Consider the following 22,985-nt stretch of genomic DNA (forward strand, 5'->3'; position numbering starts at 1 on the left):
TAATTAGCAGACAAAAAGGAGCACTTTAATTTAGATATATGACCTTGTCTATTTGTTTTATCTAATTTTACACCAAGTCTTTGCAAAATGATAAACCAAGTCATCTTCCTTTGCTCTATGATCTGGGAGGGAGGTTTATTTCCTACTTTACACCAGGTCTTGAAATTTTTGTTATTTAAGTTGAGAAAAGTCACATTCAGACACATCAGTTTCATTACATAGCTGAGACTCCAACAAGTTTTCATGGGTTGCACAAATAATAAAACTGATGGAAACAACAGGATAGTAAGAAATAAGGACCTTCTAATTAATGACCCCATTTTAAAAATAAGGAAATAAGTACCCTGAGAGGTCTACAAGCTCACCCAAAGTTAAAAGGCGCTGAGAGAACTAGACCTAAAAACCCACATCTTCACTGCATCAGAGTGAATAACTCACAATCAACCACATCACTAACCTGGTGGTTGAGTGATTCTCTATCAGATACCAGGCAGCTGAAAAATTCTCACTTGTAAAATCAGCACTCATTCCAGGAAACAGCATTTCCAATTCCTTCTGGGGAAATTTACTTCTGTGGGGGAAAAAAGTTTACAATATAGTTCAAGTTCTATTACTTACAAAGATGTAACAGATGTCCAGGAGTACCTAGTATAACAAACATAAATACAAACCATTAAAAGTATACATCTACATAATGAAGCATATGTTTTTATGTGTATGTAAATAAATTTCCTACACCCCAGCTGATTTATTATATATCAACTAGAGGCCTGGTGCATGAAATTCGTGCACGGGTGCAGTCCCTAGGCCTGGATGGCGATCGAAGTGCATCTGGCGTGAAAGGGCAGGTCCCAGCTGGGCCCTGGGAAGCACCTGGACCCCTGGGCCCCCACCCGCCCCAATTCGCCTGAGTCACAGTGCCTGAGACCCCACATGGAGATGCAGTGAGCGCAGCCAGAAGCCGTGGCCCTGGGTGCAGCATGGGCCTCTGGCCACCCAGGGCATTGCACAGAAGCCAGGCAGACAGTGCGGTCTCTCCCAGCCAGCCTCACAGACCAGCTCCTGCACGAATCCACAGAGAGCCTAACTGGCCCCTATGGTCTTGGCAGCTGAACCAGCTCACATAGAAGAGGCCAGGCGAATGCAGATCAGGCACCCGACAACTGAGCATGGGGGCTTCCCTGGCACATAAGCCCTGGTGTCTCAAGAGAGGGTATCAGGGGGAGTGAGAGTGAACTTAGTAGACACCCCATATTCTCACTGCACCTCCGTCCCCATCACACCTGCCCCCATGTAGCTGGTGATAGATTGCAGTCCCCCAACCAAGTGCCACAGGAGGTTGGCCCCGGGCCTGGCCTAAATTGGGCGAACAGAGGCTGCCGGCCACTGGTAGCTATCTGCAGGGCTATCGGTTGGGGCAGGGCCACTGAACCAGCTTCCTCAGCACCTGGGAGCTGGGCAGCAGCCCTACACACCCCCCTCACACCTCAACCCCTGATGCAGCCACTGGTCACTATCAGCAGGAAAATCAATGGTGACCGAGCCCACTGTCTGGCTCCCTCAGTGCCTGGGAGCCAGGCGGCAGCCCCACCTCCCAACTGCTGGTTGCCATCTGCTGGGCAATTGGGCCCCTGCTCACACCCACCTTGGCCTGGTGCCTCTGGCTCACTAGCTCCACCATCCCACTGCAGTTCTGCTCTCATCTAGGCTCATTGGGGCCAGCAGTGACTCCACTGCCGCCTGCTACCAGCACTGCTTCACTGAACCCCACCATGTTCTAGGCCACCCCTGGTGATCAGTGCATGTCATAGTGAACAGTAAAACTCCAGGTTAAGCTAACAATTTGCATATTAGGCTTTTATTATATAGGATTCTAAATACATTTAATAGGAAATTAATTTAAATATAGAAAATCCATTAACACTAGAATATAAGATTAAATGTAAGAAAATATAAGAACTAAGTTGATACTTTATAAAATCTATCCAGAGCCAGTGAGTGAGCATAGGCCTGTTTGGGCAGCAGTAGGGGAGCAATGCCTAAATCAAAGGAACTTGTTTCTTCAGGCTCTTCTGGCAGTGGTTCTGAGAGTGAAGTTAACAAAAAGTGAAAGAGGAAACAGCAAGTTACTTCGCCTGTAAAGAAGCAAAAGGTTGGTGAAACTCAAGAGCCCTGCCATCTTCCGAGCAGAGCAGCAACAGCAGAGATAACATGTTCCAGATTGGGAAGATGAGGTACCTCAGCATTCAGGACTTTAAAGAAAAGTACTAATTGATACCAGAGAATATTGAATGGATCCAGAGGTGAAATGAAATCAGGAAGAAAAGGTATTTAAATTTAAATCCTGCCAGCTGAAGGAACAGATTTCTGACGTTCATGATGCAATAAGAAAACTGAAATCAGAGCCATATAAAACCTGTACTATTCCAATTGTTTTAATCTGTCATTTTACATAGGCTTTTTAAAAAATATATATTTTATTGATTTTTCACAGAGAGGAAGAGAGAGCTAGAAACGTCGATGAGAGGGAAACATCAACCAGCTGCCTCTTGCACACCCCCTACTGGGGATGTGCCCACAACCCAGGTACATGCCCTTGACCAGAATCGAACCTGGGACCTTTCAGTCCGCAGACCTATGCTCTACCACTGAGCCAAACTGGTTTTGGCAATAGGCTTTTGTTTTTTAAACATTTCCCCAGCTATTGTATATTGGAATTGCCGAACAATTGCACAAATAATGTGCATTATTTAAAATGTTCTCAGTGAAGCTAATTGTCACCTTTATTTAGGGGGATTGCTTTGAGCTCACCACCTAGTGCAAAATAAAATCAAGTAATACAATCTTTATTGTTGTGGCCTTATTTAATCCAAAGAATTGGAGCTCTTTAAGGCCAAAATTTAACAGTTTAGTTTTTAATTTAAACTTTTTGCTCTTTTTCTTAAATATATTATGCTAATCTAGAAAATACAGTGGATCTGTCGAAATGTTAATTATCTTAATAAGGAACTTGTAACTAAAATATTATATGAGAACTACAACCACTAATTCAACTGTATTAAATATTAGGAGGTGTAGTTTGATAGACAAAATGGCTTGTATGAAAATTCTGAGCAAGTAAGTGTATGTCATGATCTGTAGTGTTCTGTGTAGTACTAGGTGTATCAGTTAATAATGCAGATTTTTTTCAATAGATGGAGATACACATATGTTGATATATATGTGATTTAATATGTATGCTATTCTGTTGCATTGACAACAAGCTTCAAAACTTCATTATGTCAAATTTTCTGAAGGTTTTAACATCATAGATATTTTTACACTTAAAAATGTCAAATTTCGTGCCAAAAAAAAAAAAAAGAGCATTTGCGGTAAGTTTTAATTCATTACTTTATTTTGGAGAAAAGCGCTGTTGAATACTTCAGGAAGCTTATGGTGAACATACTCCATCTTAAGATACTTGTGAACGCTGGTGTAAATGCTTTAAAAGTGACGGTTTTGATGTGAAAGACAAAGATGTCCAGGTCAACTGAAAAGTCTGAAGACCAACAATTATCGATACAAGCATTATTGGATGAAGATGCTTGTCAAACTTAAAAACAACTTGCAGAAAGATTAAATGTTGCTCAGCAAACAATTTCCGATCTTTTACAAGCAATGGGAAAGATTTTAAAGGAAGGAAAGTGGGTGCCACATCAACTGAATGAAAGACAAATGGAAAACCGAAAACTAATGCACATTTAAAAAAGTATTCTTACCAATTGTTCAGCAATTCCAATATACAATAGCTGGGGAAACGTTTAAAATACAATGAGTCTTTTAAAAAACAATGAGTAAAATGTTGCTTCAATGGCACAAAAGAACATATTTTTTGCATCGAATTGTGACTGGTGATAAAAAGTGGATTTATTTTGAGAATCCCAAATGCACAAATCATGGGTTGATCCAGGTCAACCATCAACATCAACTGCAAGGCCAAACTGCTTCGGAAAGACAATGCTCTGCGTTTGGTGGGATCAGGAAGGTGTGGTGTATTATGAGCTTCTAAAACTACAATAGATGAAATCATTAATACTGATAGCTACTGACAACAAGTAATCAATTTGAACCACGTTTTGATTGTAAAGGGACCAGAATGGGCCAGAGACACAGTAAAGTAATTTTGCTTCATGATAAGACACCATCACACACTTCAAAACCAGTTAAAGACACGTTAAAAGATCTTGCCTGGGAAGTATTAACCCATCCACTGTATTCACCAGACCTTGCTCCTTCATATTTCCAATCAATGGCCCACACACTTTCTGAGAAGTACTTCGAAACATACGAAGAAGTGGAAAATTGGGTCTCTGAATGGTTTGCCTCAAAACAAGAAAAGTTCAATTGGGACTATATCCACAAATTTACTGAAAGATGGGGAAATGTGTAGCTAGCAATGGACACTACTTTGAATAAAGCACTTTGGTAATTAATTTCAATGTTTTAATTTCAAGTTTCTCTTAAACTTATCATGTTTGCTTTGATAACAAAATCCATTATTTTTAATGGATACACGTAGTAGTTACCTTATTGCTTAGTCTGCAGAAAAAAAAGACTTAGATGTCTGATTTGCTTTCATTTATTTAAACATGTTCACCATAGAATGGTATCTATAATATCAGATATTGTTAAGTTAGATTAGGATTTAACAAAAATTATGAAAGCTTAAAAACAAATAAAAACACAGAAGAATCCAAGACGGCGGCATAGGTAACACCTAACTGCAGCCTCTCACAACAATTTCAATAAAATACAACTAAAAAACAAAATGGACATTACCCAGAACTACAGGAAAGTCGACTGACTAGAAATTCTACAACAAGAAGGAAAGAGAAAAGCAGAAGGAAAAGCAGAGGAGCTGTAAAAGCCTAAGGTACGGAGACACGTTGTGTGGGCAGAGAGGACGGAGCCGGAGAGGAGGGGGAGGCTGAGTGCCTGGCTGGTGTTCCCTAGCTCGAGACTGTGCTAAGCCCCAGTTCCGACTGCACTGAACCCCAGTTCTAGGCCAGACACTGGAGACCCAGGCTCATACAGAGGGAGCCTGGGCTGTTAGACGGAATCTCAGGGGAGTGGTGAAAGGCAGAGCCTCCAGAGGCGTGCACATTACGCGCAGAGGACGGACCGTTGACTCTGCTGCTAGATTGCCCTAGTGGGAAGGAGACAAAAACTCTGGACTGTGCTGAACCCCAGTTCCGACTGCACTGAACCCCAGTTCTAGGCCAGACCCTGGGGACCCAGGCTCATATAGAGGGAGACTGAGCTATAAGGCGGAAACCCAAGGGAGCGGCGAAATGAAGTCCCGGAGGCGCGCACATTGCGCTTAGAGAAGGACAGTTGACTGTGCTGCTGGTTTGCCCTAGCGGGAAAGAGACAAAAGCTCCAGACTGCTCTGAACCCCACTTCCAACTGAACTGAACCCCAGTTCTGGGCTCACTGGGGGAGAGCCTAGACTGTTTGGTAGCAGGCGAAACTCCAGGGCACCTTTCTCTCAGAGGTGCTTGCAAGGAATACTGAAGGACCCTGAGGAATACGGAGACTCAGGAGACTCACAGGGTGTGGCCGATGGAAGCCAAGGCTGTAGGCTCCACCCTGAAACTCCGCCCCATCCAAGCTGAACACAAAGATTTTAAGGCTACCAACTCAGGGAAGCTGCGAAAATGCCGAGACAAGGAAACAGATCACAAACGAAAGAAATGGAGATCAAAAAGCAATTGGATATAGAGTTCAAAACCACGCTTATAAGGTTTTTCAAGAATTTCCTAGAAAAGGCCAATAAGACCTATGAGGATATGAAAAGGGATCAACTAGAAATAATAAGGGATCAACAAGAAATAAAGAATACATTGTCTGAAATAAAAAATATTATACAGAGTCCTAAAAACAGAATGGAAGATTGAAAGAATCAAGTTAAAGATTTGGAACACAAAGAGCCAGAGGACACTCCCCCACAGAAGCAAGAAGAGAAGAGAATCCAGAAAGTTGAAGATAATGTAAGAAACCTCTGGGGCAACTTCAAGCAAACCAACATCAGAATTATGGGGGTCCCAGAAGAAGAGAGAGAGCAAGATACTGAAAACATACTGAAAGAAATAGTGACAGAAAACTTCCCTCACCTGGTGAAGGAACTAGACCTACAAGTCCAGGAAGCGCACAGAATCCCAAACAAAAGGAATCCAAAGAGGACCACACCAAGACAAATCATAATTAAAATTCCAAGAGCAAAAGACAAAAAGAGAATATTAAAAGCAGCAAGAGAGAAACAGGTAGTTACCTATAAAGGAGCACCCATACGATTGTCAGCTGATTTCTCAACAGAAACCATGCAGGCCAGACGGGAATGGCAAGAAATATTCAAGGTGGTGAATAACAACAACCTATAGCCAAAAATAATCTACCCAGCAAAGCTATCACTCAGAATCGAAGACCAGATAAAGAGCTTCACAAATAAAATAAAAAAAGCTAAAGAAGTTCATCACCGCCAAACCAGAATTATATGAATTGCTGAAGGGGGTTCTTTAGGAAGAGAAAGAAAATAAAGATAAAAATTATGAACAACAAATACATAACTATCAACAAGTGAATCTAAAAACCAAGGGAATTAAAAAACCTGATGAACAATATGAACTGTTGAATATAATAGAATCAGCGGTATGGAAGAGTAGTGGACTGATGATTCTCAGGGAAAAGAGGAGTGGGGGGTGCGGGAAGAGACTGAACATAAACTGTGCACCTATGCATGAGGACAATGGGGGTTGGGGAAAGGGCAGAGGGTGGTGTAGGAACCTGGTGGAGGGGGGGAAAAATGAGGAACTTTTGTAATAATATGAACAATAAAGGTTTATTAAAAAAAATTATATCCAAATATGAAATCAGTCCTTAATGGGAAAAAATAAAAATTTGGACACAAGGACTCAATGAAATGTAATAACATTAACTCAGTTAGTTAAAAATTTCTTAAAGACGCCAAAATCGGTTTAGCTCAGTGGATAGAGCGTCGGCCTGCAGACTGAAAGGTCCCAGGTTTAATTCTGATCAAGGGCATGTACCCTGGTTGCGGGCACATCCCTAGTAGGGGGTGTGCAAGAGGCAGCTGGTCGATGTTCCTCTCTCATCAATGTTTCGGACTCTCTATCCCTCTCCCTTCCTCTCTGTAAAAAATCAATTAAAAAAATTTCTTAAACATATATAAAAGCTGTGTTAAGGCATAGCAGGTCCACATCTGAAATAATTTTTTTTTTAAATATGTTTTATTGATTTTTTACAGAGAGGAAGAGAGAGGGATAGAGAGTTAGAAACATCAATGAGAGAGAATCATCTATCAGCTGCCTCCTGCACACTCCCCACAGGTGATGTGCCCGCAACCAATGTGCATGCCCTTGAATGGAATCAAACTCAAGACCTTTCAGTCCACAGGCCAATGCTCTATCCACTGAGCCAAACCAGCTTTTGCAACATCTGAAATAATTTTAAGAAACGCTTATGATAATGCAGCTTACTTTCCTCCCTACATTTTTTTTTTTTAAATCCTCACCCGAGGGACTTTTTTATTGATTCTAGAGAGGAAGAGAGGGGAGAGAAAAACACGACATGAGAGAAACATCAACCCATTGCCTTCCCTATGCACCCGAACCAGGGGTGGGACCCACAACCTAAGTATGTGCCCTGACCAGGAATTGAACCTGCCATCTTTTGATGTATGCAAGATGCTCCAACCAACTGAGCAACACTGGCCAGGGCTCTTCCCTATATATTTTATGTCAACTTCCATATCACCTCATTTATTTATTAGTTCAAATACTAGTTAAATATCACTATAAATCATACTGTATGTTAGAGGTCAGATAGTTGTGTCTGAGAGCAACAGTAACATGGGCAGAACTTGCCCAATGAGGGCTTATTAGCTAGCAGGCCTAACTATTTCCCTATCCTTTCATCCGTGCAGGATGAAGTCCAAGTTCTGTAGTAAAGTCTCTCCATTATCCAAACCTGCTTATCTCTCAGGACTCATATCTGCCACTCTCATCCTCAAACCTGAAGTTTCAGCAACTTCAAAGGCATTATATTTTCTTGCACATATCATGTTTGTTGGTACTTTATTATTTGAATTGAAATGTGTTCCTCGCCCCCATACTCTGAAGAAGCCAATTCACAGAGTATGAACAGGACACATTATTTATTTAGTTAGTTTTTAATATGTTTTATTGATTTTTCACAGAGAGGAAGAGAGAGGGATAGAGAGTCAGAAACATCGATGAGAGAGAAACATTGATCAGCTGCCTCTTGCACACCCCCTACTAGGGATGTGCCCGCAACCAAGGTACATGCCCTTGACCACAATTGAACCCGGGACCTTTCAGTCTGCAGGCAGTCGCTCTATCCAGTGGGCCAAACCAGTCTCGACAGGACACATTATTTTATAGCCCAGTGTATCCTTGTTGGTTTGTTGTTGTTTGGGAGGAGGGGGTTATTTTTTTATTTATTTTCAAAGTATCCATTGGTAATTTATTATGCGTTAGGAAGCTTAACTTAAAAGCCATAGCACAATAAAAAGATATGTCATTCTGTTCATAGCAAATCAAGTTTCAAAATATATTTTTGTTTAAATATATTCAGTCAGTATATAATTTTTATAAAAGTTGTACATATATTTTTCTGGCAACACCTTCATTATACTTATTTTTTAACATTATTTTTATTGTTGACACTATTATAGATGTCCCCCATTTCCCCACTCCACTGCCCACCTCCACCCAAACCCCTCACACACTTCCTCTGGCCATCACCACACACTGTTGTCTGTGTTCTAGGGCTATGCATATTTGTTCTTTGGCCAATCACTTTACCTTCTTTCATCCAATGCCAGTCCCCCACCGCCACCCAACACACACACACACACACACACACACACACACACACACACACACAAATACACACCCTCCCTTCTGACATATATCAGTCTGTCCCATGTATTCATGTATTTCATTAATTAAATTCCACATGTAAGTGAGATCATATGGTATTTTGTCTTTCTCTGACTGGCTTATTTCCGTTAGCATAATAATATCCAGGTCCACCCATGTTGTTCCAAAGGTAAGAATTCCTTCATTTATAGAGCCACATAATATTCCATTGTTTAAATGTACTACAGCTTGTAAGTGGATGCTGCACAGACATGCTCCCAGGAACCAACTGGTATTACAACTAAAATGCAGAAAAACTGCCAGACTAATCAATAGAAAACTCACAGGAGAGAAGCCTGGTAACGGAAGAATGAAAATGGAGACTACATAGAAACTGGTAGGAGGGGCATAGACTCGAAAGGGCTGGCCGAGCAACCACAGAAACAACCACAGCTGAAGTCCCGAAGAGATAGCTCAGCTGTGGAGGTTGCCCCTGAGAACTCTGGGATCTAAACCTCAAGCTGCCCTCCGCCCCCCAACATAGAGCAACAAATGAGGGTACCCAATAAGATCTGGCTGTGAAAAGCAGTGGGTTGCTATCTGCCAGAGAGTAACAACTGAAAAGGTCCTGTCTGCCAGAGAGTAACAACTGAAAATTCAGGTAACCTATTAAAGGGCAATGTACAAAATTCCCTGTGGACAGACTCACCTTGTGCTCTGGCAGAGGGAGGATGAAGTGGAGCTGTGAGAGCAAACACCAGGACTGGGGACTTCAGGGGATAGAGCTGAGAAGTCAGACACCCCAAGTTTCCTGGGATAAATTATTCCCTCATGCAGTGAAGGACCCACAAAAACATTTAACTTGCCAGGGAGGAAGACAGTTGACACTACCCTGTTTCCCCGAAAATAAGACAGTGTCTTATATTAATTTTTTCTCCCAAAGTTGCACTAGGTCTTATTTTCATGGGATATCTTATCTTTCCATGTACTAGGTCTTATTTTCGGGGAAACAAGGTACCTATTGGAAAACACCTTGCCCTGAGGACACTTAAGAGATTAAAAGTAACAATTAGCCTCCATGCAGAAGCAACTGTCACATCCAGTTGAAATAAACTCTCACCACACCTGAGGACAATTGCTGGAGTGGGGAAGGGGGAGAGGATGCAATTCAGGTAGGAATCCTTTCTATCTGTAGGCAGAGGTGGTCTCAGGAGGCTTTGAGACTTTGCCTGACCTAATTAGTCAGAAACAGCTTTTAACAATGTCCTGCATAAGAGACTGAGATGTGTGGAGGATCTACCTAATACATAGTAACAAACCCGAACACAAAGCCAAAATGAGGAGACAAAGAAACAACCACCACATGAAAGAATTAGTAAATTCTCCAGAAGAAAAGATAAATGAAGTGTAGATAAGAAATTTATCTGAAACAGAGTTCACAATAATGATGGAAAAGATGCTCAACAGTATGAAAAACCATACAGTAACTGTGAAAAAATAACAGTCTGAGATAAAGAATCAAATAACACAAATAAAGAACACATTGGAAGAAAAATGCAAGAAATTAGGGAAAGGTGAGGATTAAATCACAGAATTAAAAGACAGAGTTGAAAATATCACTCAATCAGAGAACCAAAAAGAAAAAAGAATTAAAAAAACAGTAGGCTATCTTAAGGGAGCTGTGGGAAAATGTGAAACATAACAATATTAAAACAACAGGTGTGCCAGAAGGAGAAGAAAAGGTGAAAGGAATAGAGAAGGTGTTTGAAGAAATAATGGCAGAAAACTTACTAAACCTGATAAAGAAAAAAGTCACACAAATTCAGAAGGCACAGAGAAGCCCAAATAAATAGAATCCAAACAGCGCTATGCCTAGACACATCATAATTAAAATGCCAAAAATTAAAGACAAAGAGAGAATCTTAAAGGCAGCAAGAGAAAAGAAAATTGTTACCTACAAAGAAGCTCCCATAAGGCTGACACCTGATTTCTCATCAGAAACTCTACAGGCCAGAATGTAACGGCATGAAGTACTAACGGTAATGGAAACGAAGGATCTGAGACCAAGATTACTATATCCAGCAAGGCTATCATTCAAAATTAGAGGCCCAGTGCATGAAATTCATTCATTGGGGGGGTGGGGGTGGGGGTGGGGGAAATGGTGTCCCTCAGCCCAGCCTGCACCCTCTCAAATCTGGTACCTCCCTACAGGGATTGGGCCTAAATGGGTAGTCGGACATACAATCCAGGACTGCTGGCTCCCAACTGCTAGCCTGCCTACCTGCCTTCCTGATAGCCCTTAATGACTTCTGTCTGCCAGCCTGATCACCCTCTAACCACTCCCCTACCAGCATGATTGATCCTAACTGCCTAACTCTGCAGGCCTTGTCACCCCTAACTGTCCTCCCCTGCAGACCTGGCCCCCCCCAACTACTCTCCCTTGGGTCCCCTCCAACTGCCCTTCCCTGCAGGCTGGGTCACACCCAACTTCCCTCCTCTACTGGCCTGATCCCTCCCAACTACCCTCCCTTGCTGGCCATCTTGTGGTGGCCATCTTGTGTCCACATGGGGGCTGCCAACTTTGACCACATGGGGGCAGCCATCTTGTGTGTTGGAATGTTGGTCAACTTGAATATTACTCTTTTAATAGACAGTATAGAGGACTGGTGCATGGGTGGGGGCTGCTGGTTTGCCCTGAAGGGTGTCCCGCATCAGGGTGGGGGTTCCCTTAGGACGTGGGGTGGCCTAATTGAGGGGTCTGTGGTGGTTTGTGGCCGGCATGCCCTCCGGCGACCCAAGTGGTGGCCCTGCTATCTGGGATTTATTTATCTTCTATAATTGAAACTTAGTAGCCTTGAGTGAAGACCAGGGCAGGTGGGAAGCTTGGCTTCCTCCATCACTAGGGGAAACCCAAGCCTCCGGCTTACTCCAGCTCAGTGGCCACCGCCGTATTTGTTGGGTTAATTTGCATACTCCCTCCTGATTGACTGGTCGACATGGCTTGTGGGCATAGCAGAGGTATGGTCAATTAGCATGTTTCTCTCTTTTTTTTTTTTTTTTTAATATATTTTATTGATTTTTAACAGAGAGAAAGGGAGAGAGAGAGAGAGAGAGCTAAAAATGTCGATGAGAGAGAAACATTGACCAGCTGCCTCTTGCACACCCCCTACTGGGGATGTGCCCGCAACCAAGGTACATGCCCTTGACCGGAATCAAACCCAGGACCTTTCAGTCCACAGACCAACGCTCTACCATGAGCCAAACCAGCTTCAGCTGCATGTTTCTCTTTTATTAGATAGGATAGATGGTCAAATAAAGAGCTTCCCAGATTTAAAAAAATAAATAAATAAAAGGCTAAAACAGTATATCAACACCAAGCTAACATCACAAGAAATGCCAAAGGGATTACTGTAATGAGAAGAAGAAACAGAGAGAGAAACCTATATATACTGAATTAAAATGGCAATAAATAAGTACCTACCAATAATAACCCAAAATGTAAATGGACTAAATACTCCAATCAAATAGGATAGGTGAATGGATACATAAAATTGACCATCTATATGCTATCTACAAGAGACCCACCTTAAAACCAAAGACACACAGCTTGAGAGTGAAGGGATAGAAAAAAAAAATTTCCATGCAAATGCAAAAGAAAAAAAAAGCTGCAGTAGCAATACTCATAACCCACAAAATAGACTTTAAAATGAAGGCCATCACAAGAGACAACAAAGGTCACTTTATATTACTAAATTGACTGATCCAACAAGAGGATATGACCCTGGTAAAAATATATGCATCCAATATAGGAGCACCTAAATATACTTTTTTTAAAAACTTCTAGAGGACTTTTTCAGGTCATAGAACGGGACTTAAACACCCCTCTGACTTCACTGGATAGATCTTCCAAACAAAAATTTAACAAGGAAACAGACTTTAAAGGAAACACTGGATCAGATGGATTTACGTGACATTTATAAGAACATTTCATCCCAACGCAGCAGAATATACATTCTTTTCAAGTGCACATGGATCATTCACAAAGATAGACCACATGTTAGGAAACAAAACTAGTCTCTACAAGTTTAAGAAGATTGAAATCATATCAAGCATCATCTAAGATTACAGTGGAATGAAATTAAAAATCAACCACAGTAAAAATTCCCTAAAACATTAAACATATGGAAGCTAAATAGCATGTTTATTAAACTAAGATCAAGAAGGAAATCAAAAAGTTCCTGGAAACAAATGAAAATGAACACACAGCCACCCCAAATCTCTGGGACACAGCAAAAGCAGTCCTCAGAGGTAAGTTCATAGTACTACAGGCATATTTCAAAAAATAGGAAAAATCAGTAATAAACTACTTAACTCTACAACTTAGAAAACTAGAAAGGAAAAAAAAAAAAAAAACACAAGAAAAGCACAGAGTAACTAGAAAAAAGAAAATAATAAAGATTACATCAGAAATAAATAACATAGAGACTATGAAAATGTCCCAAGTAGATCCCATGAAAGGATCTGGGGTATTTATCTAAGGTGTCCTTGAGATAATTGAATCTTGCAGGTGTGGGACATTCAAGTAGTTGGTAGTCAAGAGCCTACTCTATACAAGCAGGTCGAGGGGATAGGCTTAGGACCAGAAGCTTTAATTTAAATTTTAAGCACATGCAAAGATATTCAAGTAGTTGGTAGTCAAGAGGCTACTCTTTACAAGTGGGTCCAACGGGCAGGCTTAGGACCAGAGGGACCAGAAGCTTTAGTTTGAATTTTAAGCGTATGCAAAATAAATCAATTAACTACTGGAGGAATTACACCACATGAAACATATGCAGATGCAAATCACACAGCACTTTATTACACTATTCCTGGTGCTGTGGGTACAGGTTGACTGGGGATTCCCGGCGGTGCTGTTCTCTGGGGTCCGGCAGCTGGACTGGTCTAGTCCAGATGCAGGCGGTCAGTGTTCCTTACCCAAGAGATCAGACACATCACAATAGGGAGTTGCTAGCCATTCGTCTGTTCTCTGGTTGGAAGAGGAGCGTGGAGCTGCGTTGCTTGCCAGATGGCAAAAGGATATGCCTTTGTGGCTACCTTGACAAGCGACGACGTTGGCTGGTCTGGACCCCATTTTAAAGCCTGCACCCCCCTTTGCAGCAGTCCAGGTGGCTATCAATGAATTATGTCAATCCACAAATATTTATCTCAAACAGGGAGAGGGGCTACCTGTGGTTATTAGGGAGACTACATCACTCACTCACTCACTCAAATGGTTATCATAAGTGACAGTTGTTTACTGAAATTCAAATCCTTATCTATGAAGTACACATGCTTTAGGGCAGTGAGGAATCACATTTTAAGTTTCAAAGAAAGTTAATTTAAACATTTTAAAACCTTCCTATACACATATGAATATATATATATATATATATATATATATATATATACACACACACACACACATACATATATGCATTTTTAAATATTTCTACATATTACTATGACCAAAAAAATATATTAAAAAATCAATGAAACAAAGACCTGGTTCTTTTAAAGGATAAACAAGATCGATGAACAATTGACCAGACTTATCAAGAAACAAAGAGAGGACTAAAATAAATACAATCAAAAATGAAAGTGAAATAACCACTGACACCACAGAAATACAAAGGATTGTAAGGAAATATATGAACAATTATATGCCAACAAGGGGAACATGTGAATGAAATTGACAAATTCCAAGAGAAATATAATCTGCCAAAACTAAATCAGGAAGAATAAAAAAGACCTGAATAAACCAATAGCAATTGATGAAACAGAAGATGTAATAAAAAATAAAAAAACTCCCACCAAACAAAAGCCCAGGTCCAGAGGGCTTCACACAGGAGTTTTAATAAACATTCAAAGAAGAACTAACTGCTCAAACTATTTCAGAAAATCCAAGAGGAACACTTCTAAACACTTTTTATGAGGTCAGCATTATCCTAATTCCAAAACCAGAAAAAAACATTACAAAAGAGAATATCCAGTCTAATATGCCAGCATCAATCCTGAGAAAACAAAACAAAGTTGAAGAGATCATAATACCAAATATCAAGCTATATTACAAAGCCACTGTTCTCAAAACTGCCTGGTACTGGAACAGGAACAAACATATAGACCAATGCATCAGAACAAAAAACTCAGAAATTGACCAAAGCGATGATGCTCAATGAATAGTTGACAAAGGAGTCAAGAGTATACAATGGAGTTAAGACAGTCTCTTCAAAAAATAATGTTGGGGAAACTGGACAGAAACATGCAAAAAAATGAAACTCAACCACCAACTTACACCATAAACAAAAAACAAACTCAAAATGGACAAAGGACTTAAACATGAGATGGGAAACCATAAAAATCTTAGAAAAATACATAGGCAGTAAAATATCACATATGTCCTAGCAATATCTTTACCAATACAGCTCCCTGGACAATGAAAAGTAAGAAAAAAATTAACAAATGGGACAAAATTAAAATAAAAAGCTTCTGCACAGCAAAAGAAACTATCAAGAAAACAACAAAAAGCCCACTGCATGGGAGAATATATTATCTCCAATGTTATCTCCATATGTTATCACCAATGTTATCTCTGATAAGGGTTTAATCTCCAAAATATATATACAAAATCTTAACAAAATGAAGATAAACAATCCAATCAAAAAATAGGCAAAGGAACTAAATAATCACTTTTCAAAAATGGACAGATAGCGCAGATGACATGGCATAGTGATAGAGAATTAACCTATGAACCAGGAATTCATGGTTTAGGGCACATGCCTGGGCTGTGGACTCTATCTTCAGTGTGAGACATGCAGTAGGCAGCCAATCAATGGTTCTCTCTCATCATTGATGTTTATCTCTCTTAACCTCTCTTTTACTCTCTGAAATCAATAAATATGAAATAAATATCAATAAATATCAATATATATGAAAGCCAAATATGCAAATTGTTCCCATAGGAGTTCAACTGGGAGACTGATCGCTCCCTATGACATGCGCTGACCATCATGGGGCAGCACAGAATGAAGGATGGAATGAGGCTGCAGCTGGGGAAGGGAGGCCCTAGCCAGCAGCCAGAAGGACCGATCAGCCCCAATTGCCAGCCAGGCCTAAGGACCCTACCAACGCATGAATTTCGTTCACAGGACCTCTAGTATCCTATATAATAAAAGGTTAATATACAAATTAACAGAACAGTGGGATGACCGGTCTCTATGACACACTCTGACCACCAGAAACAGACACTCAATGCTGGAGCAGCCCTCTGGTTGTCAGTACCCTCCCACAAGGCGGGGGGGGGGGGGGGGGCAACACTTAGCCAGAAGCCAGAAGCTGGGCTCACGGCTGGAGAGCATAGCACTGATGGCGGGAGCATCTCCCTCCTCTGTGGCAGCACTAAGGAGAGCGGCCTAGGCCAGCAGCTGGACATCCCCGAGGGCTCCTGAAATGTGAGACGGTACAGGCCTGGTTGAGGAACCCCAAGAGTGCATGAATTTCATGCACCAGGCCTCTAGTATACACATGGGGAAAAAAAAAAGTAGAAATACAGAAGCCAAGAGACATAGAAAAACAGGCTCACAGTCACTAATCACCTGAGAAACATGAATAAAACAACAGTGAGGTACCATCGCACACCTGTCAGAATGGTTATCATCAACAAATCAATAAATGACAAGTGCTGGAGAGGATGTGGAGAAAAAGGAACCCTCATGCACTGCTTGTGGGAATGCAGACTTGTGCAACCACTGTGGAAAACTATACAGTTTCCTCAAAAAATTAAAAATGGGACTCCTATTTGACCCAGTAATCCAACTTCTAGGAATATATCTCAAAAAATCAGAAACATCAATCAGAAAAGACATATATACCCCTGTTTTCATAGCAGCAAAATTTACAATAGCTAAGATTTGGGAACGGCTTAAGTGCCCCATCAGCAGATGAGTAGATTAGAAAACTATGATATACCTATGCAATGGGATACTATGCTGCTGTAATAAAGAAGGAACTCTAACCATTTACAGCAGCATGGATGGACCTGGAGAGCATTAGGCTAAGGGAAATAAGCCAGTCAGAGAAAGATAAATATCACATGATCTCACTCATTTGTGGAATATAATGAACAACATAAACTGATGATCCCAAATAGAGCAAGAGGGGGGAAAATATTTTAGAATATAATAGAAGTAATCCTGTTATTTGCAGATTTTTAATATTTCCTAGAACTTTTGTGATATTATACTATGTAAGTACAATTTTGGTAATACTATATTTAAAACTAGAGGCCCGGTGCACAAAATTCGTGCCCAGGGGGGAAGGGTGTCCCTCAGCCCAGCCTACACCCTCTCCAATCTGGGACCCTTTGAGGGATGTCAGACTACCCGTTTAGGCATGATCCCAGTGAAATCGGGCCTAAACGGGCAGTTGGACATCCCTCTCCAGAACTGCTCACCTTCCTGCCTTCCTGATTGCCCCTAATCACTTCTACCTTCCAACCTGATCACCCCCTAACCACTCCCAGGCCAGCCTGATTGATGTCTAACTGCTCCCCTGCCAGACTGTTTGCCCCCAACTCCCCTCCTCTGTCAACCTGGTCACCCCTAACAGCCCTCCCCTGCAGGCTTGACTGCCCCCAACTGCCCTACCTTGCAAGCCTGGTTCCTCCCAACTGCCCTCCCCTGCTTGCTTGATTACCCATAACTGCCCTCCCTTGCAGGCCTGGTCCCTTCCAACTGCCCTCCTCTGCTGGCCATCTTGTGGTGGCCATTGTGTGTCCACATGGGGGCAGGATCTTTGACCACATGGGGGCAGCCATCCTGTGTGTTGGAGTGATGGTCAATTTGCATATTACTCTTTCATTAGATAGGATGGGGTCCCTGGTTTGCCTTGAAGGGGGTCCCGGATCAAGGTGGGGGTTCCCTTGAGGCGTGGGGCAGTCTGGTAGAGGGGCCTGTGTTTGGTTTTAAGGCCAGCCACACATCCCGGCAACCCAAGCAGATGCCCTGTATGTGGGATATATTTATCTTCCTCAATTAAAACTTTGTAGCCTACAGCAGAGCCAAGCCTCCTGCTCGCTCCATGGTGGCAGCCATTTCTGTTGGAATTTATATATCTACTATAATTGAAACTTTGTAACCTGGAGTGAAGGCCTGAGCTGGCCAGGGCCACAAAAGCTTGGCTTCAGCCATTGCCAGGGAAACCCAAGCCTCTCTCCTGATCTCTGTGGCCGTTGTCATCTTGGTTGGGGTTAATTTGCATACTCGCTCTGATTGGCTAGTGGGTATGGCTTGTGGGCATGGTTTGTGGGTATTGTGGAGTGAAGGTTAATTTGTATATCACTCTTTTAGTAGATTATTTTCTTGAAATATTAATGTTTATTACATGTACTATTATAATATTGAAAATCATTTAAAAATAATCCTATATAATAAAAGTGCAGTGATCAAAGAGCAAAATGACCAAAATGAATGATCAACCAGTCGCTATGACGCACACTGACCATCACGGGCAGTCAACGCAGGAGCTGACCCTTGGTGGTCAGTGCGCTCCCACAAGGAAAGCAACTGCTTGGCTGAGCAGAATGAGCGGTGTTACCATAGCGAGCAAATCCCCACAATCCACATCCCCCATCAGTGCACAGATATCCTGCACCAGGCCTTTAGTAATAATTAAAAAGAAATAAATTTACCACAGCTTTTATTATCCACTCATCTACTGATGGACACTTGGCTGTTTCCAGATCTTGGATATTGTAAACAACACTGTAATGAACATAGGGATGCATACATTCTTTCTGATTGATGTTTCAGGATTCTTAGGATATATTCCCAAAAGTGGGATAGTTGAGTCAAATGCCAGTTCCATTTCTCATTTTTTGAGGAAACTTCATACTCTTTTCCACAGTGGCTGCATCAGTCTGCATTGCCACCAAAAATGCTAGTAACTAGGGTCCCCTTTTCTGTACAATCTCACCAGCACATGTTGTTTGCTGATTTATTGATGTTACCATTTTGTCAAGTGTAAGGTAATACCTCACTGTAGTTTTAATTTGCATCTCTCTGGTGATTAATGACTTTGAGAATATATTCATGTGTCTATTGGCCATTTGTATGACCGCTTAGAGAAGTCATTGCCAATTCAGGTCCATTGCCATTTTTTGATTGGACTATTTGTCTTCCTGGTGTTGAGTTGTATAAGCCCTTGATATATTTTGGAAATTAACCAATTTTCAGATGTATCATTGGCAAATATGTTCTCCCATCCAGTGAGTTCCCTTTATTTTGTTGATGTTTTCAACAAAAAGAAAGCTGTGCAGAAGCTCTTTAGTTTGATGTAATTCAACTTCATTACATTTATAAATACAAGATTTACACAAAACTCCATCAAAAATATGTTTAATACTTCTTACAAATATCTACATATATCTTATACCTATAAAACTTTCAAGAGAGCACTCTGTTAAAGGTAGGCCCTAGTGAATTGTTCATTTACTAGTTTAGCAAAATGTATATAAATCTTTAAAGCTTCCTTTGTCCATAAAATATCTTGAAAAATTAGCAAGACACATACTTAGAAACTGAGCTTTTTAAACCATCATAATTTAGAAAGAATTTTGATATGCATATTCCTATAAAATTCAAGTCAGATAAATGATGAAAATAACACTAATTGAAAACAAATAAATACTACACAGAGCTGTTAAGGCAAGAGTGTAATGACTAAGGAAAGTTGAGAAGTAGGACACAAGAGATGTGGGAAGGAATAAACAGTAATGCATTATATGGGCCCAATGTCTCTTTAAATTTTATCCAATGGGGAATATCGCTATCCTGCAAGAAAATGTTGGCAGGTCTAATGACTTATAGTTGACCCTTATCTCACAGAGACTTGATGTTACATTATTATAAACACAGCTTTAGTAGAGAAATTATTCGACTTAGTCCAAGAGCAACAGTCCATCTTCCCCCAAAGTACAGTTTGAGCCCTGGACTTGCAGGTAACCAGACCCCTTAGGTACAATTTTACAATGGCCTGGAGCCTGCTCTTTCCAGTGAGGTTCTCATTTGGATTCAGAAAACACCCCTTCCAGGGTAGACCCATCAACTGTCCACATGCAGTGTTCTAGTGCTCCTGGGTGCCAGTGCCTCTATCTTACAACTACAAGGACCATTTGAACCTGGGGGTCCCGTGGAAGCCCCACTCACCAGGCATGAGTGAAGAGCACATATTCTCCCCTGTGGAGAGTAGCTACAACATTTGGACAGGTTCAAGCCTTGGACTAATGAGAGGGTATGGTCTTCTCGTGGCAAAGCCCTCCAAGCACAATTATAGCCAAAGGCTATGGTTGTAAGCTTGACCTTATGGTCCGAACATGTGGTCCCAAGTAGCTGAGTAATGCAGGCTGCTGGAGGTGCAGCAAGTGCTGCCAAAACAAAGCTTGATAGAGTTCTCAGATGCATGTAATTAAGTAGATTCAAAACTCGCAAGAACATTGTAAACATATTGAAGTCGCCCTTGGTTTGCCTCATGGGATCTGACTCTAAAATAAAGACTTGGCTTACAGGCTGTGGCACTGTCTCTCCATCCAAGAACAATGTCCCACCTGGCCCCACCTATATTCTCTTGTCTGTTTTCTTGAATTCTTCCCTGTCCCCCTCCCCCCCCTCCCTTTTTTAGACAAAGCCACAGAATCCTTGAAACAGTATTAGATGAATGAGTGTGGTCTGTCATCTATGTGAGGGAGAGGTTCATAGTGGCATGCCTATGACTTTTTTTTGTCAGCCTTGCTTCTCTATAATATTTACACTGGAGTTCTCAGTAATGCTAACAATTCTTTATCAGAAAATTAAATATTCTTAACAGAATCAAAAAGTAGTAGAGAATCACCGGATATCAACTAAACCTCTACTATCAGTCTATAGAACTTATTCAACTACATGAAATTTTCATCTAAAAGGGGAAGAGTTAAAACTCATAGATTAAAGACAGTTGACAAAAAGCAAAAAGCAAAAACCCTGGGAAACCAATATAAGCTGCTGCTACTGCTTCTTCTGCTGCTGCTGCTGCTGCTGCTGCTTCTTCTTTTTCTTCTTTTCTTTATTTTTAAATCCTTACCCAAGGATATTTTTCCAATGATTGTTTTTTCAGAGAGTGAAAGGGAGGGAGGGAGGGAGTAGAGGTGGGGAGAGAAACTGATTGAAACATCGATTGGTGGCCTCCCACACACACCACAACCAGGGCCGGACATTGAACCTGCAATCCAGGTTACGTGCCCTTGACTGGAAATCGAACCTGTGACCTTTCTGTTCATAGGCCAACACTCTAACCACTGAGCTTACTGGCCAGGGCCTATCTGAGCTTCTTTATCTTCACTCAAGTTCTATAATTTTATCTATTTATTTATTTTTTGTTAATTCCCCCTGCCCCCAAGATATTTTTTACTGCATTTTCTAGAGGTGAGGGGGGGGAGGGAGAAGTGAAAAAAAACATAAATTTGAGAGACACTTTGGTTGCCTCCCACAAGTAAACCCTGACCAGGACTGGGATCAAACGTGCAAAAGAGATCCATGCATTTAACTGAGAATTGAACCCATGACCCTTCAGTGTGTGGACTAGCACTCTAACCACTGAACACAACAGCCAGAGATAGTTTTATTTTCTTTGAGTGGTTCCCTTCCCATATCAAAACAGCAGTATGAAGAGAAATCCCTAAAGTTAAGGATGATAAAATCCCTAAAGTTAAGAATGATAAAATAAAAAAAGATCTATGATACAATGATAGGAGGTAAAGCAAACAAATATAAAATGCAAGCAGGAAACTAAAATATACAGCAGTTGCATGCCATAGTGAAATGGCTAAGACTACACAGTGCCCATACATCTCACAATTAAGTCATGCTCAACATATTTAGTTAAAAACAATGAAAACTGTATGTCTTTCTCTATCAAGGTCCAGCCATGTTGATGCAAATGACCTATATTTCCTTCTTTCTCATAGCTGAGTAACATTCTGTGTGTATGTTTGAGTGTGTACCACATTTTCTTTATCCACTCATCGATACATGGACACAAGTTGTTTGCATATCTTTGCTACTGTAAATAATGTTGCAATGAACACTGAAAGCATATACCTTTTCAAGTTAGTGTTTCCATTTTCTTCAGATAAGGACCCAAATGTAGAATTACTGGGTCATATCACACCTTAATTTTTATCTTTTGAGGAACCTCCAGAGTGTTTTCTACAATGTCTCTTCCAATGTGGATTCCCAAAAATAATGCACAAGGGTTCACTTTTCTCCACATCCTCATTAACACTTGTTATCTCTTGTCTTTTTTATAATAGGCATTCAAACAGATATTGTTTCGATTTGCATTTTCCCAATTATTACTGATTTTAAACACCTTTTCATATACCTGTTGGACATTTGTATATCTTTTTTTGCAAAACTGTCTATTGTTCTACTGCCCATTTTTCAAATGAATTATTTGGGGGATTTTTTTGTGGGGTATTCTTGAGTTGTATGTGTTCTTTATATATTTTTGAATATTAAACTTTTACCAGATTTTCAAATATATGTGGACTATTTTTGAAAAGTTAAATTCATAAAAACAGAGTATAAAAGTTGCCGAAACCGGTTTAGCTCAGTGGATAGAGTGTCAGCCTGTGAACTGAAAGGTCCCAGGTTCGATTCCGGTTAAGGGCATGTACCTTGGTTGGGGGCACATCCCCAATGGAGGGTGTGTAAGAGGCAGCTGATCAATGTTTCTCTCTCATTGATGTTTCTAACTCTCTATCCCTCTCTCTTCCTCTCTGTAAAAAATCAATAAAATGTATTGGGGGGGAAAAAAGTGCTTGGCAACGGGCTAGAGATAGGAGATAGGAAGAGTTTGGTAAATGGACAAACTTTCGCCTATAAAACTCTACAGGGGGTGGGGAGCACGGGTAGCAGAGTAGATGGATTTACTTACAGTATCTCCCAGAACCAAACTGGAAGTTATAGATAAATTGGG

General features: G+C 40.9%; 2 protein-coding genes across 7 annotated transcripts in view; both read right to left on the reverse strand.

The window, feature by feature from the left end:
* The window catches only part of LOC311617110 (histone-lysine N-methyltransferase SETMAR-like), a 61,957-nt gene extending 53,605 nt beyond the window's left edge, over positions 1-8,352 (reverse strand). The window contains exon 1 of the mRNA XM_084873317.1: positions 8,335-8,352. The gene's annotated coding sequence lies outside the window, so the exon portion shown is untranslated. The remainder of the gene's footprint in view (positions 1-8,334) is intronic.
* Positions 1-22,985, reverse strand: part of EXOC2 (exocyst complex component 2) — a 232,775-nt gene that overhangs the window by 139,087 nt on the left and 70,703 nt on the right. For all 6 annotated transcript variants that reach the window (XM_084873313.1, XM_084873310.1, XM_084873311.1 and 3 more), the window contains one exon: positions 458-571. In XM_084873313.1, coding sequence (XP_084729439.1) covers positions 458-571 — 114 coding nt within the window. The remainder of the gene's footprint in view (positions 1-457; positions 572-22,985) is intronic.

This window comes from Pipistrellus hanaki (assembly GCF_964339955.1).
Source record: "Pipistrellus hanaki genome assembly, chromosome: 2".
In the NCBI taxonomy this organism is placed as follows: Eukaryota; Metazoa; Chordata; class Mammalia; order Chiroptera; family Vespertilionidae; genus Pipistrellus; species Pipistrellus hanaki.